General features: G+C 40.3%; 1 protein-coding gene across 1 annotated transcript in view; it reads right to left on the reverse strand.

The window, feature by feature from the left end:
* Window positions 1-7,717: 7,717 nt before the first annotated feature.
* fgf10a (fibroblast growth factor 10a) overlaps window positions 7,718-14,776 on the reverse strand; it is an 18,978-nt gene continuing 11,919 nt past the window's right edge. The window contains exons 3-4 of the mRNA XM_040156557.1: window positions 10,809-10,912; window positions 7,718-8,574 (exon numbers count right to left, since the gene is read on the reverse strand). Of these exons, the coding sequence (XP_040012491.1) occupies window positions 8,374-8,574; window positions 10,809-10,912 (305 nt within the window). The 3' untranslated portion in view covers window positions 7,718-8,373. The remainder of the gene's footprint in view (window positions 8,575-10,808; window positions 10,913-14,776) is intronic.

Here is a 14,776-nt window from a genome sequence, read left to right on the forward strand (position 1 = left end):
AGTCTCCCCACACCACCACAAAAACCCCCCTCACTCCTTTTGCCACCTTACCTCTGGTTGAGCACATTCAGTCTGTTCTTATTTCACCCACTCTCACCACACATAACCCACCAACCTAAGCCACAACCCCTCATACTGCCAACACTCTTACCAGAAAAATTGTGTGGGTTGCTATAATTCTCCCAGCTCCATGTGTTATAAGAAAGAAATCAAGTAAAAAAAAACAAGCTAAGGACTTGAAAGCACTCACAAAATACATATTTCCCCCGCACGAGGCCTCATAACCCTAGTTTTAGAATATAAGAATATAAGATAATAATGTTCAGAAGTTATTGACTTGGATCTGCATTAAAATTACACTGTGAAATATCTTTCTGGGAATACAAAAATGCAAGATGTGATACTTGTTTATATGAGATCGACTATAAGGCATTAATTTTGTTGCAGTCAGTTGTAAACACAAAAGACTGAGAGAGAAGTTTTAACCTTGCCAGTTTTCTCACCGGTCACTGAGTGCGGTGCGGTGAATATCAGATTGTAGGTTCGGGTAAGATAAACAAATTGTTGGATGCACCCCCCCCCCAATTTCGACTTCAGATGAGGGGTTCAGACTCTTCCACCACCTGACAAGCACATCTGTTGAGGCATCCTGGGCAAATTACAGTTCATGGGTTTTTGAATAAACCCTCGTCCTTCTTAATGGTCACATGCTGGTGACATGCCCAACGAAATCCTCCTTACTAATAAATGTTCTGAAAAAAACTCTTTGGTGAGGGTAACAAGTTTAGCCCATAGAAAGAAACCCTAAGGTGCACTGGAGATAGTTTTGCTTGATACTGTGGTACTTGGTACATGTGGCACATGATGAAGAACAGAGACAGCTCTACAAATACAGTGACCTTGTATAAGCTTGTCATTATAACTTTGTGAGTGTGTGGTAATTTTGGTTCACAGCAGCGATGTCTAAATGCATTTAGTCCATCCCACAAACACCTTCACATCAAGTTTGGAGGTCTGAGCAATTAAAAAAGCCCTCAGGGAGAGGGATACTCTGATTTTAATCTCTTTGGTAACGCTTTTTCTACATGAAAATCTGCATGAATCAATAGCAGATGGTAAAAGTATTCTCTATCATAACAGCTTCTTGTGCTTTGTATCAAACTCTGTACCCTGAAGTGTAAACATGACTTTCTACCAAATCCTCCTGACTTAAAATCTGCAAATACCTTCCAATGGAAAAAAAAAATCGGGGTGGTAGTCATGTTGCCTTTGAATTAAATATAATATGATATTACAATATGATATTCACAAAAAACACATACCTCTCCAAAATCTGTCAGGTGTCAAATCCTTAGTTTTTAATGTTAATACCAATTATGACTGTGATATGTTTCACTCCTCTATGTCTATCTTTAATAAATGTTTTTTTTTCCCCAATCAGCTACCTGTCTCTCAAACATTATAAAATAAAATACAAAACATTTTTTGTGCTATGCTACAGTTAAAATAACTGTCCCTCTTGTTCATCTAATCAATTCATTTATTCATTTCAGCTAATTTAATTAATAAAAAACCAAACCGGGAAAGGGAGTGGTTAATGTGGTTTTACTATGTACAGGCACCCAATAAATTAGTCTTTATTTGATCCCATGTCAGGCCCTAATGCCCTGCATGTTGACTCTGCTGTCAGGCAGCCAGTGATCAAGGACTAATAGAGGCTTTCTGCTGCCATAGCCGCTTCCAGCGACCCTGGGTCTAAGGCTAAATCACGCCAGTGGAGTTAGAGGAGAGAAGGCCAACAAAAACAACAAATATATTTTCATTTAGACTGCAGGCATATTCCTCTGGAGAGTAGGGGGGTGGAGGAGTGAGGGTGAGGAAAGGAGAGGAGAGGTAAAGCAGAGCAGAGGAGAGAAAACAGAAACAAAATGAATTTAATGAGGCAGATATGAGAGTTTTTGTTTTTTTTTTTTAAAGGGAAAAGGAGAAGAGACTAATTTTGGGATTTTCGTCCTGCTCTGGCTCAGGCTCTGGAAAATGTTTCATAGGTTTATCAAAGTCTTGACCAAAATATTAGTACAAAATACATGTTTACATTCTGTTTTTTATCTTCACGTAGCAAACGCATTAAGATGAAACACACACTGTTTGAGTGACTTACATTTTAGGATGCTTGTGTCAGGGTGACTTTTTCGAATATTTCTCTCTCCTGCCGACACGCTTTAACTTTATCGGGGGTTGTTTTTCCTCTTTATTTCTGTCTTTCCCTCCCTCTCCTGACTCTCCTCACTCTTTCCGAATCGATAAACAGAGGCCTCACCTCAGTGCAGGCCAAGGCAAATGTTTGAGCCACCTGTTGCAGGAAACTTGAAGCCCTCAGGAGATGTGAAGATGGAGCTGGAGTTAAGGCTGCGCTCCAGGTACAGGTCGCCTCTGAACCGGGACAGAAAGGGAGATGGAAAACGCAGAGTAGTGTGTGTGTGTGTGTTTGTGTCAAGGGGCAGGCGGGGGGTGAACTTCTTGAAGTGACAGTGGTTACTACCCCTCTGGAACACTGTGCTCCCAGAACGCAGGCTTACTTGTGGTTCCAAGTTATCCAAAATTAGAATGGGATTCAAAGCCTTCAGCTGTCAGGCTCCCCTTAATTATTGCTATTGCTATTACTATTATGATTGTAATTACAATTATTATTATTGTACATCTCTATGTGGAACTTGCATTGTGTTGTGTTCTTATCCCTCCTGCTCTCTCCCCTCTCTCTTTTTCGCTCAACCCAGTCGGTTGGGCCAGACGGCCTCCCACCTGGAGTCCAGTTCTACTCAAGGTTTCTTCCCAATAAAAGGAAGTTTTTTCCTTGCCACTGTCACCAAGTGCTTACTCATGGGGGAATATTGGGTCTCTGTAAATAATATTGTAAAGAATACGGTCTAAACTTGCTCTATATGAAAAGTGCCCTGAGATACATTCTGTTATGATTTGGCGCCATATAAATAAAATTGACTTGACTTGTGTGTATGTGTGTGTGTGTGTGTGTGTGTGTGTGTGTGTGTGTGTGTGTGTGTGTGTGTGTGTGTGTGTGTGTGTGTGTATGTGTGTTAAAGCACATCTACAAATGAGATGGAGTGAGTGTTATTTCTATTGTTAAACTTCAGTGTGTTTAGTCTGCTAACACCTCACTAAAAAGAAAAAAGAAAACCCAAAGGGGAAAAAGAAAAAAAAAATTGGACTTGTAAGCTTTCATCTCGTTATTATATTGTAACTGCAGCCGACTTCATTATGAGGTTTTGACAAGCTTTTAAACAAAAGCATATTAAGATGTCAATTAACACTGACACTTGTAACAAATAAAAACAAATAAAACAAATAAAACAAGAAAATTTGTTCAATAGAGCGCAGACCTCCGCCAAGGCCAATGTCAAAAAACATACACCAGACTTCAGAGGAAAAAACTCAAATGATGCGGATCTGCCTCAAAATTTAATGGGTTCTTCCCGGGCCCATGCCCCATCCCTCCACCAAATTTGGTGCAAAACAGTTTGTGTGAAACTGTAGTTTTTGGGGAATCCTGCTGACAAATAAACAAACAATCAAACCAACAAAGAAACAGATACGGATGATCACATAACCTCCTTGGTGGAAGTAACAAGACTAAACAGTAATTAAGTCTAAGAATGAAGGTAAGGTGGTGGCTACACCTTCACCAATCTCCGAACCAGGACAGAAAGGGAGATGGAAAATGCAGAGCAGTGTGTGTGTGCTTTTTTCAAGGGGGGGTGGGGATCACTTGATGTGACAGTGTTCCCCACTGGAACACTGTGCCCCCAGAATGTAGGGTTATATACTGAGAATATTAATATGCCTTTATACTTAGAATATGCTTTTATATATATATATATATATATATATATATATATATATATATATGAATTTTACATTCCCCTTTATTTCATTAATCAATTACTATTATGATTTTTGGCTACTGGGGGGCAGAGGAGCTCCAAAAGAAGTTGTCAAGACAGCTATGACATATAATTGTTATGGCTAATATGTTAACAAACACTTACCTGTTAATACATCTAGCAGCTCCAGAGCAACATTACCATCCAGTTGGAGCCATGTGTCGGGCTAACTAATGAATCATTCTTCTTTTAGCTTTGTTCTGCACCAACTGCTAAGGACAATATCAGGCTCTTTAGCTACTAAATGTTTAAATTTCTTCGCTAACTTTTTTGTCTGATGTTTGGTGCAAGGCAGCTAGCAGACAGTGGGTCTATCACAGCTTTTTTTGGTGAAAGTGGATTCTTGCGTCCGCCTAAAACAGGGTTTGCGAGAGTGAGACTGAATCGTTGAGTAAATGTGTGGAAAACAAAATAAGCTAAGCCAACCAACTAAAGTTTTGTGATAGCTCTCTGGGGGTTAATCAATACAAATAACCCCTTTCACTTTAGATGCAGTAATTTGATTCTTTGTTAATATACAAAATATTGATTAGTTTCACTTTAATACAAGAGGCAAAGTTGTTATGCGTCAGCAAGGATAAGAAAGACAATGAAAAGTAGTTAGGCTGTGGAGGACTAAATGGTGAAAAAAAGTAATGTGAGTAAAAGTACTGAACATGAGAGGAGGAGGAGGAGGACTCCTGGTTCACCTCCTGGGTTCCAGGAACTCCCTTGGTCTGCTTCCAATGATTGCCCCCAAGCCCCTTTGCCCCCCCCAACCTTCTTTACCTCTGCAAATACCTCTTTAAACCACCCCCCAAACCCCACCCTCCAAACCCAAATTTTCTGGCAACTCCTGTAATCGCCCCCATCACCCCTTCTTCCTCTCGAACCACGCACCCCCTCCTCTCACCCTTTGGCATCCCGTCCGTACTGCTGCCCTCTCAGCAAACACCCCCACCCCCCAGCCCCCACCCCAACCCCCTCTTGACTGCTGTAAATGCCCCCAGGACTGTAGTTCTTTCAGTTATACACCTTTCCTCCAAACCCACACGTCTTTCTGCAATTCAAAGCTTGCAACCTCTCTCTCTCTCTCTCTCTCTCTCTCTCTCTCTCTCGCTCTCTTTCTCTCTCTCTCTCTCTCTCCCCCCTTCTCTGGCTCTCTCTCCCCCTCTCCCCGGGATGTAAAATATTCACAGCTGCTGCTGCGGTCAGGTCGCACGGCCACAAGACTCTCTGAGCAAACAGAGGAGCTGTGAACGTGTGAAGCCGATGGTGTATGTTTCATTTGAGGTCCGACACAGGTCCGATAGATCCTGATGTAGTCAAAACAGAAACCGCATACTGAACCTCGCCACATGCCTCAACAAACCAAACACTAACCAAACATACCCAAGCACAACACTAAAAAATGACATTGGCAAACAGTTTTTAGAAACCTGTTGGGCGCACTGTAGAAAGGGGAGAAACGATGTGTGGCTTGTTGCTGCTGAACAGACTAACTCAGATGTCATTGGGGTTGATAATCAGTGTGAAACATCTGTCTTGAATAAATGCCCCGCTTTTAAAGTCTGGCCTTGTTATGTATTACGGGTAAAGGCAAGACCGCATTAAGTCATGTTAAAGTTGCAATAAAAATACATCTAGCTATTCCAAGAGGTCTACACATGATATATATGCTGACTTGAGTCCAAGTTTTCTGAATGAACAAGTGGACGAATTTGTCTCAGATATCTAAGTTTATATCCAGATTTCCCTGTTCTAATAAGGACTTAAATGTGAGGTTTTAAATATGTAGATCTCTGAAATTGTACCACCAAATAATAAGGACATCTTGGCGTAGGAATGGCAGCCCTTGAACTTTATGAGGGTGGGAGAAGGGGGGGATCAGTTTCATGAACACTTTTCAATGTAATTGTACTTGATATGTCGTTTACAGAACACCCAAGTAATCATATAAACAAAGGACTAGATGCCCCGGGAGGATGAAAGGAAATTTGAATATCCCCTGATGCATCATACTTACTCACGTTTGAGTGTGAGACACTGAGGATGCCTGAGCAACTAAAGAGGATCAAGGACCTTTTTGTAATAAACACAGCAGGATGGACCGACTCTGGCGGGCTCCATCATACTCGGAAATTAACTTGTGTGCGTGCGTGCGCGCGCGCACACACATGCACACGCACACACACACACACACACACACACACACACACACACACACACACACACACACACACACACACAGAAACAGATGGCAGAGAGTTGAAAGTGATGGATGCAATGAACAAATTACAACTGTTGCAGCCCTGGCCAGGCCAGGTTGTGTGTGCCTGTGTGTGTTTGTGTGTGTGTGTGTGTGTGTGTGTGATAACCTTGCTCTAGGTCCGATCCTGCTAATTTCTGGAATCTATCTGAACTTTGCCAAGACATGACAAAAGATTGAAAAACAGTGGGGGTGGTGGGTGAAACGCGGGACCTGGACAGCAACAACAGGAGAGAACGAGTTAAAGAAAAAGAGAGGGAAGGCAAGAGAGGAATAAAGAAAACATGACATCATAGTTAATTAGAATCAGGTGATAAACAAGGGAGCGATATTTACGTTATACCATATGCCATGCTCCATGTGTCTTTCTGTCTCGTGGGGCACAGCAACAGGTTTCAGACAAATAAGGTCAAGGAGGAGGCTATTCCCAGCTGCTAGACCACACTGATGCACACACCCCTTTACTTGGCTGCCCAAGTGCATGTGTGTGTGTGTGTGTGTGTGTGTGTGTGTGTGTGTGTGTGTGTGTGTGTGTGTGTGTGTGTGTGTGTGTGTGTGTGTGTGTGTGTGTGTGTGTTTGTGTCAGTGTGTCAGTGTGTGTGTCAGCCATTTCTAAAGCCTGTTTTGTCTTTGTTGTTATCACATAAAAGACAGTGTTTATCCTCCAGGAAGCCGTGTTTGCCATGTGTACTTGTAAGGGAGAGGTTTTTGCAGTGAGAAATGAAAACCCCTGAACTCATCCACAAGGTTGTCTGCTGGGTTGCTTCCAAAAGTCTAATCTCCTAGAGATTCTTGATTCACATCCTTGTTTTTATAAAGGTACTCCACTGACTCACTCACAGTTTGTAATAAACCCTGAGAACTTAGATAAAGACAATTATGATACTTTTGAGTTGAGCCAAAATATTTCAATATATGCACATAAAAAGTCATCCCTGACCTTCTGAAATAGTACTCTGACAAGATAACCTGAACTCATGGTCCACTTACTAGCTCTGAGGCTTTCAACCACACAGTATTCAGTTGCTCAGTTTGCCCCGATGGAGCTAACTGCATTAAATGATGAAGACCATGTGGCTGAAAGCTCTGGAAAAACAGCTAGTATAAATGGAGGTTGAGTTAAGATTTAACTTTCAAATTCTTTTTTATGGAATTTCTTTCCATAAAAAGTGTTTTGATCATAACAATATACCTAAATTTAACATAGAATCTTTTTACTGCATGTAACCTGTATTACTTTGTACAGTGTACTCCAGTGTAACATCATTGCAGGATTTTGATTTGCAATATTAACAGAATACAGTAAATGAGTTACCTGGGTCGGTTGGTTGAAGAACTTCCTTGAATGTTTTATTGATATATGTATTAATTCCTATTTCTTTGCTGTGTATTTACAGTATAAGCAACCACTAATTGGACCATGAAAATATATTTTAAAAAAGATTCAAAGTCAGTCAAACAAGTTAAAGACAAATATATATATTTTTTTATTTATTCAGGTTTAAATGATTAGTATTCAAAAAGAGAAGCATAAATGGTAAAAAGACAATACTTTGTCTTTTTTGAGTTTTTGGTTTTTTTTTGTTAAATATTACACAAAATAAATAAATTTCAAGAAAAACATGATAGCGTTAGACTTGCTGCTGTGGCAGTGCTTTCTTGACTAAATCCTTTCGACTGCGATTTTTTTCCCTTCTTGCCTTTCGTGCCTCTTTCTCTCCTTTTCTATCAGTCAGATTTCCATCAGTACTTCCTTTACTTTCCTCTTCCTTCTCCTCTCTTGTATCTTTGCCCTCTGTCATTTCCTTTCATTTTCATTTCGTCCCAGTCAAGCACTTCACATGTGCAGAAATCTAGAAATGTGAGTTTACTACATCACATTTTGGCACAGAAGTTGTTTCTTTTCATATTTTCTACTGTGCCTGTATACTTTATAACTTAAAACAGAAAATAATATATACATTGTATACCAATATATCTTATTTCTTTCCTTAAAAATAGAAATGTCTTTATCCAACAGATAAATGTCTCTAGGTTTCCATTCTTTTCCTCCTCAGTGCATCATTCAGATCCCATTCAGATCTGTCCAATGTAGCCATCACTGTAACTCCAAAAAAGTCTGAAAACCTGCAGTTTGCAGAGTTCTCCCATGGCTGACATGTCCAATCATCGTGGTTGTACCACAATGGGCAGGAAGTGAGTGGCTGTGTTTTTCCTCCGTGTCTTCCTCCCCTTCATTGGCTTTCCGTTGGCATTCAGTCCCACAAACATGTGCTTCTTCTTGTTTCGCCACTCTGCTGAAGCGTAGGTGTTGTACTTGTTCTCCTCGATGCGTTCAATCAGACGACAGTCCGGACCAAAGTCCCTCTGTGGAGGAGACACAAGGAGTGTAAATGGGAAACATAAAAATCAGAGCAAAGAGCCTCAAAATAATAGATCATATTCAGTGTTTCTGCTGTTTTTTCCTTGGAATGGTTTGGCTTTAATCCAAAATACCCTGATTTTGAAAAAAAAAGAAAAAAAAAAAAGACTACCAAACATTTATTAGACAGCATTTGTAAAAACATGAATCATCCACTTTTTCTTCTCTGGGACTCCAAAGTCAGAAGGCTGATATATGTACCACACCTATGGTTTCTTATTTTTTGTCAGTCATGTTTACATGTTAATTTGAATTGTGATTTATTGACATGAAAGTGAATAAATTTCACTAGATCTTTTTCTTGTAATGGGACACCAGTGGTCCTAGTATTCTTCACCTTTATCTTCTCTTTATCCACTTCTTACTGTGGGTTCTTTTTAATATTTCAATTTTATTATTACTTTCCTAAATAGCTATTAGTGAACAGTTACTGGTGACTGGAAAATTGAATATTTTCAGGCTTACTAATGTTCAAGATGTTCTTCCAGACCTTGTCTTAGCACAGCAACAACATGTTTATATTTAACTATTTTTCTTCTGACAACATGGATCAACAAATGGTCAATCGTTGCTTGAGAAGGGTCCCAAGGGTGATGGATGGGACACGGGCAGAGAGGTTAGCATGAGATGTGACGTCTTAAAGGTTCGGGCTTGTTGCCACCAACGAGCATCGTGACACCATGTTTGTGGCTTACTTTACCACAGTGACCACCTACTGTTAAATGAAGAGAAAATGATCTGAGAGAGTAACATTCGTCAGTTTACTGGAAGCTGCCCTTGTGCTTAAGGCTAACATCGCTTAAACAGCCAGTTAACTGGATGCAGTTGATATTCACGAAGAAAAATGTACTTGCACCGCACACACACACGCGCATGCACACACACACGCGCATGCACACCCACACACACACACACACACACACACACACACACACACACACACACACACACACACACACACACACAATATAACTCAGTCTTTCTCTCTCTGTATCTGGCCACAGCTGTTCAAATTGGTTCCAGAAGTAAAACTGAATGTTCCCAAAGCAAAATGAGAATATTTTACAGACACTGTGCAGCTTTTTAACTAATGCTGGTGCTTGGTACTACCAAACAGCGTGTGTGAGCTGGCTGCCTTTCAATTAAAATGAATAGTAAAGCAAGTAAAGAAACTGTACTCATAAATGACATCAAAATATAGTAATTAATCCTGAAAAACAATCATTTCAGTGCCATTTTATTAAGTGACATAGTGGTCAGATCTTTAAAAGTAAAAAATCTTACATTTAATAGAAATATAAATCTTAAAATAAGAGTATATATAATATATACAGTGTATATCCAAGACCACATGCTGAATGTATCTGTCCTTCACTGTTTTCTTTGAGAATTTTATTTAAATTGAATAATGGTAAAAACTTAAAGCCTGTCACAACTTTGTGTCACTTACATGTATTAATCTGGCGATATAATGAAACAATGAATTCATTTGATTACTACTGGATAAAGAAGTCACTGTGTAAACCCGTCAAGTGTAATCGAACGCCAGCCCTTCACCACCATGCTACTGTGGTTTGTGTTGCACTGAGTAGAAGACGTCATGGGAATTCAGTTTCAGGCCATGCAACAGAATGCCTCTTTTTCTTCCTTTTCTACCGTGTGTCATTTCATCTGTGGTGTGGCTCTGGAGAGACACGCTGAAAGTTTGGGTCCTTTCAAAGTAAGGAAAAGAGGGGGAAAAAAGTAGGGAGAGAATAAGATGAAGAAAAGGAGGGAGAGAGAGAAAACAGATGAAACAAGGGCTGCTCTCCCTAGAGGGACTGAAGCAGAATAGAGAAACTGAAGGATTGTGTTTCCTGTTTCTGAATGGAGTGGAGAGGAGAGGTAGGTAGCATAGAGGAGAGCTCACACGGACTAACTGCGGTTCCTATTTCTGGAATAGAGTCTTGCAGCCTTGTCTATTGTTTTAAAAAGCATTCAAGTAAAGCAGCAGAGCCAAAACTTTAAAGAAAAGTGTCTCTTTTGCAAGCCTTTGACTCACTTACACTGTCATTTACCAGTCATAAGGATGCAAGAGTGTTCTTGCGCAAAGTAGAGGAGGTTTTGGATTTACAAGTACCAGATATCTCACATACACAGGGGCAGATCGCTTTGAAACAGGACTGCAACGGCTACTCACCGCTCCGTATAGCACTCCCTTCTTGCTGATTGCCAGGTAGTGGTTACTGCTGAGGCCCCTGATGGCCACCACTCCCACATCCACTGACTTGATCTCCAGAATACCTGGTGCAGCAACGACAGAGAGACAGAGGTGTAAAGAGTTTGTGTGGATCAGTCCCTCCGTTACAGTTGCATTCATATACATTATGCTTTTCTTTCTTTTTCTCTGCCCTTTATATTTTACTGATACCAGTTAAAATATTCATTTTATTAAACAGTGCTGCAACTAATTAATATTTTCATTGTCCACTGTTCCACGACAGTTTTGCCAGCGCCCAAGCTGATGTCTTCAAATTGCATGTTTTATTTGACCATCAGTGGAAAACTCAAAGACAAGTTATGTAAACCAGAGGGAAGTAGAAATTCTTTTCAAAAATGTATAGCCTTTACCATTTCTTGCAAGTGTTAGCGTAGTAACCAAAAAAAAAAAAAAAAAGAACACTGCTAATCCTTTCAGAGACTGTGGGATCTGAAACACCATAAACGTTAGTATTTGACTGTATTAGCATTAGTTTAAAACCTGAAAAGGTTCATTTTGGAATATGAGGTTTTAGGTGCATGCATCACTCTTAATTGGGTTTTATAATTTGGCAAAATAGCTTAAAAATCCTAAAATACTGCCGGAGAAACCCAGAGTTTCTTCCTCACAAGTGAACCCCAGTCTTGTCTCCCTTTTCACTTTTTTCTTCACTATGTGACAGTCAGACCTCAGACCGGCCTCTTGCCCCCTTTTCATTTGCTGGTTAGCTTGCGGGCTGCATGCCCTGGGACCAAGGTGTAAGCCAGGAAAAAAACATTTCTCCGTTCTCTGTTTGTTTTTCTGACCAGGGGAGCTCAAGCAGGCAGGCAGGCACACGGACAGGACGGAGAGAGGCTTTCTGGCTGCCAGACTGGCAAGAGGTCAAGGCGTCCGTATCAGTTTTCAGGCCTGAACCAATTACTGGTTTAAGCTGTGGTCGCCAGCCCTTTCTTCTCTTATCCTAAAGTCAGTTACACCAAGCCATAAAACTATCAGGGCTTTTGAGAGGATTAGCTAAAGGGGCCAATAGGAAGTGGAGCCTGGTTGCAGGAATAGTCAGAAGGATGAAGTGTGAAACAGAGACAGTGCATCCGGAGAATCTCTAGAGGTCTAGTATTGTCATTCTTGAGCTTTTCATAGACAGTTTCCTGAGCTAGTAATGAGTGACGGACAACTTTATGCCATGCTGCATTGCTGAAAAATAAATAAATAGATAAAATCAAACAACCAAAATAAACATACTGGTAGGTTCACCAAAAATGACTGAAGGTGGACACAGCTTCAGGCACATATTTTCACATATTGTCTAACCAAAAATCAGTAAAAGAAATTATGGAAGAACCTGTGAGCAAGCTAGGAAATGCTTAACGATCAAGAAAATGACTCTCTCTTTGATCTCTAAGCTCCAGATCTCATATAAATAATACCTGTCTTTGGACCAGATGCCCCTTTCCTGCCCGTGTTCCAACTCTCTCATCCTCAGATAGATTTGCAACATCCTGCATCTCTGGTGTGACTTTTATGATGGCCAGAGAGATGAGGATGAAGGGGGTGAAGAGTGGAGGAGCTCTGTCGCACCTACAGATGGAGACGTCTGAGAGCATCTGCCCACTAACTGCTGTGTTTTACAGCTGTAAATCCTAATTCTAACCCTCTATATGTTGAGGCACTGGACTGTCTCTATCCCCGCATTTACATATATCCCCACAAAAATGCAAGTGTCACTGTTGTCTCCCAGTGTCTCGTGATTTCTCATTGCTATTGTATAGCAATGAGAGACAGTTTTGCATTTGTTTTGCAATGTATAAAATGAGCATAAAATTAATTTGATGTTTTGCAGTGACAAACTATTTCCCATTTTGTGTGCGTTCTTGTTTTTTTTAAAATAGTTTTTCCCCTTTTTCTTTTTGTTAAATGTAGTCCTTGGCTTAAGACTACTGGCATTACTCCATCCCCACAGTTCCCTTATTTGGTCAATAAAAGCTTGCTCAACCCCTACAATTCAAGAAGATTTTCGTAGCTCACAGTGGATCATGTTGACTTGTTATGTTAAGTCCATTACTCACACAGACATGTTCCACAACACACCACTGATCTATCAGGTTCAAAATGTTCCATCTCACAGCACCACAGCTGACATTTCTGAGCTGTGATCCGTCAAAATAAGATCTGACTGTGCTGCGCTAACGGCCAGTCCACCTGTTCAGACTCTTTTCCCTCCTCCCGTTTGATGTGGTTTGTCAAAAACCAAAAGCACAGGGCTCTTTTATGGCCCCTTTACCAGTTACCAGAAGCAGCCCGTCTGCCTGCGAGTTAAAAGCCCAGGCTGCAACAAAAGGTTTAGATTGCAACAACAGAGTTTATGGCAAGGAGACGGAGAAAAACAAGACCCGCGCTTTGTATCACTGCACACACATCGGGACACCGATACGTCACGCACACACAAATAAACAAAAAGGTTCAGTCTCTGGTACTAGGCCCACATTGCACTTAAAACTTTATTATTTTATTTTCAAATTTAACAACTTGTCTTAGTGGTATCTTGAGTCTGGCAATGCATTTTTCTCTTTTCTCATTTTTTACTGAAAAAGCGAAAACGCTCTTTTTTTCTCCCTCCGTGTGTCCACTGGATCTCGGCCCAGCATATTAATTTATGCAAGGTTCACTTAATATAAAAGGCATGGATTTTTTCTGCTATCAAGATTTTTTCGAGAAATGACCAAGGGCAAACACCTGTGTGTAACAGGGCAACACTACAACTTTCATAAACACAAGCCAAAAGGGTTCCAGTCAAACCCACACAGTAACACTGACAGAGCTACAAGTACAAATAAACACAACCTGGCTTTCTAACAGTAAGAAACTGTTCGTTAACCACTTCATAAAGACCAAAATGTCTATTGATGGGTTTTGTATTGAAACTCCTCTGTGAGTCAAATCCATAATGTAAATGTAAAGCTGCCTTTAAGAGAGCAATGCAAATCAGACACACAATAAGCAGTATGCAGAAACACAGCAGTAGCTTTCATAAATTTGAGCCATTTTGTGATCTATAGCTTTTATTGGTCATAATAGTGGTTATAATATTGGTTGATAGTGAGTACTGCTGTAGTTTATGCTCTTTATGTTAAATCCACATTTTTGTGGATGGTCCTAACTCTGTTGTGTGGTTCTCTCAGACTACCTAACCTCTGCTTAGTAGGCAAGATAATTCACTCGGCCTCACTAACCAGCTTTTAATCAGAAAAATGCAAATTCATGAGCCTTTTATACACTGTTCTTATTTGAATATTAGGATGTGATTCATCAAGATAAAATGTTAGTGGTGCTAATTTTCCAGTCGGTTGCCATTAAACAGTTGCAGAAGAAAAAGATGACGGAATTTAAAAAAGTGCCAGTCAACCTCAAATGGTGGAAAACAAGGTAAACACACAGATCTGATGTTCTCTTCTGTTTTTTTGTCTCTGTCGATGAAGTCATGTACATTTACGTCATGATATATTTGCTGAGTCTGTTTACACTTTGTTGGATATTTCCTTTTATCGATACACCAACTTTTGTACCCCTAATCCAGCAGGGCACCCAACTCTGAAAACTTAAGACACCATTGAACTACAGAGGGATTGGTCAGTAGGGTGGATTCATGTTGAAATGCTCGTTGGCATTTTTGCAATGACCCTACACAGAGTAACTAAAAGCTTCTCAGAGAGGCTTTCAAAAGAGCTACTTAGGTAGTTCTCAACACCAGTAGCCTTGGCTGATTATTTGTGTCAAGTAACACTATTTCTTACTTGAGCACGATGTTTTACTGATCTCTCGATCTCTGCAAGCTTGTCCTCATTCTGCCATCTGTTCAGTCCACTATACTTCACTTTCTCCTTGCATTTAGGGAAAAGCTGCATGTACGT

This window comes from Xiphias gladius, chromosome 20, assembly GCF_016859285.1.
Source record: "Xiphias gladius isolate SHS-SW01 ecotype Sanya breed wild chromosome 20, ASM1685928v1, whole genome shotgun sequence".
NCBI classification, from domain to species: Eukaryota; Metazoa; Chordata; class Actinopteri; order Istiophoriformes; family Xiphiidae; genus Xiphias; species Xiphias gladius.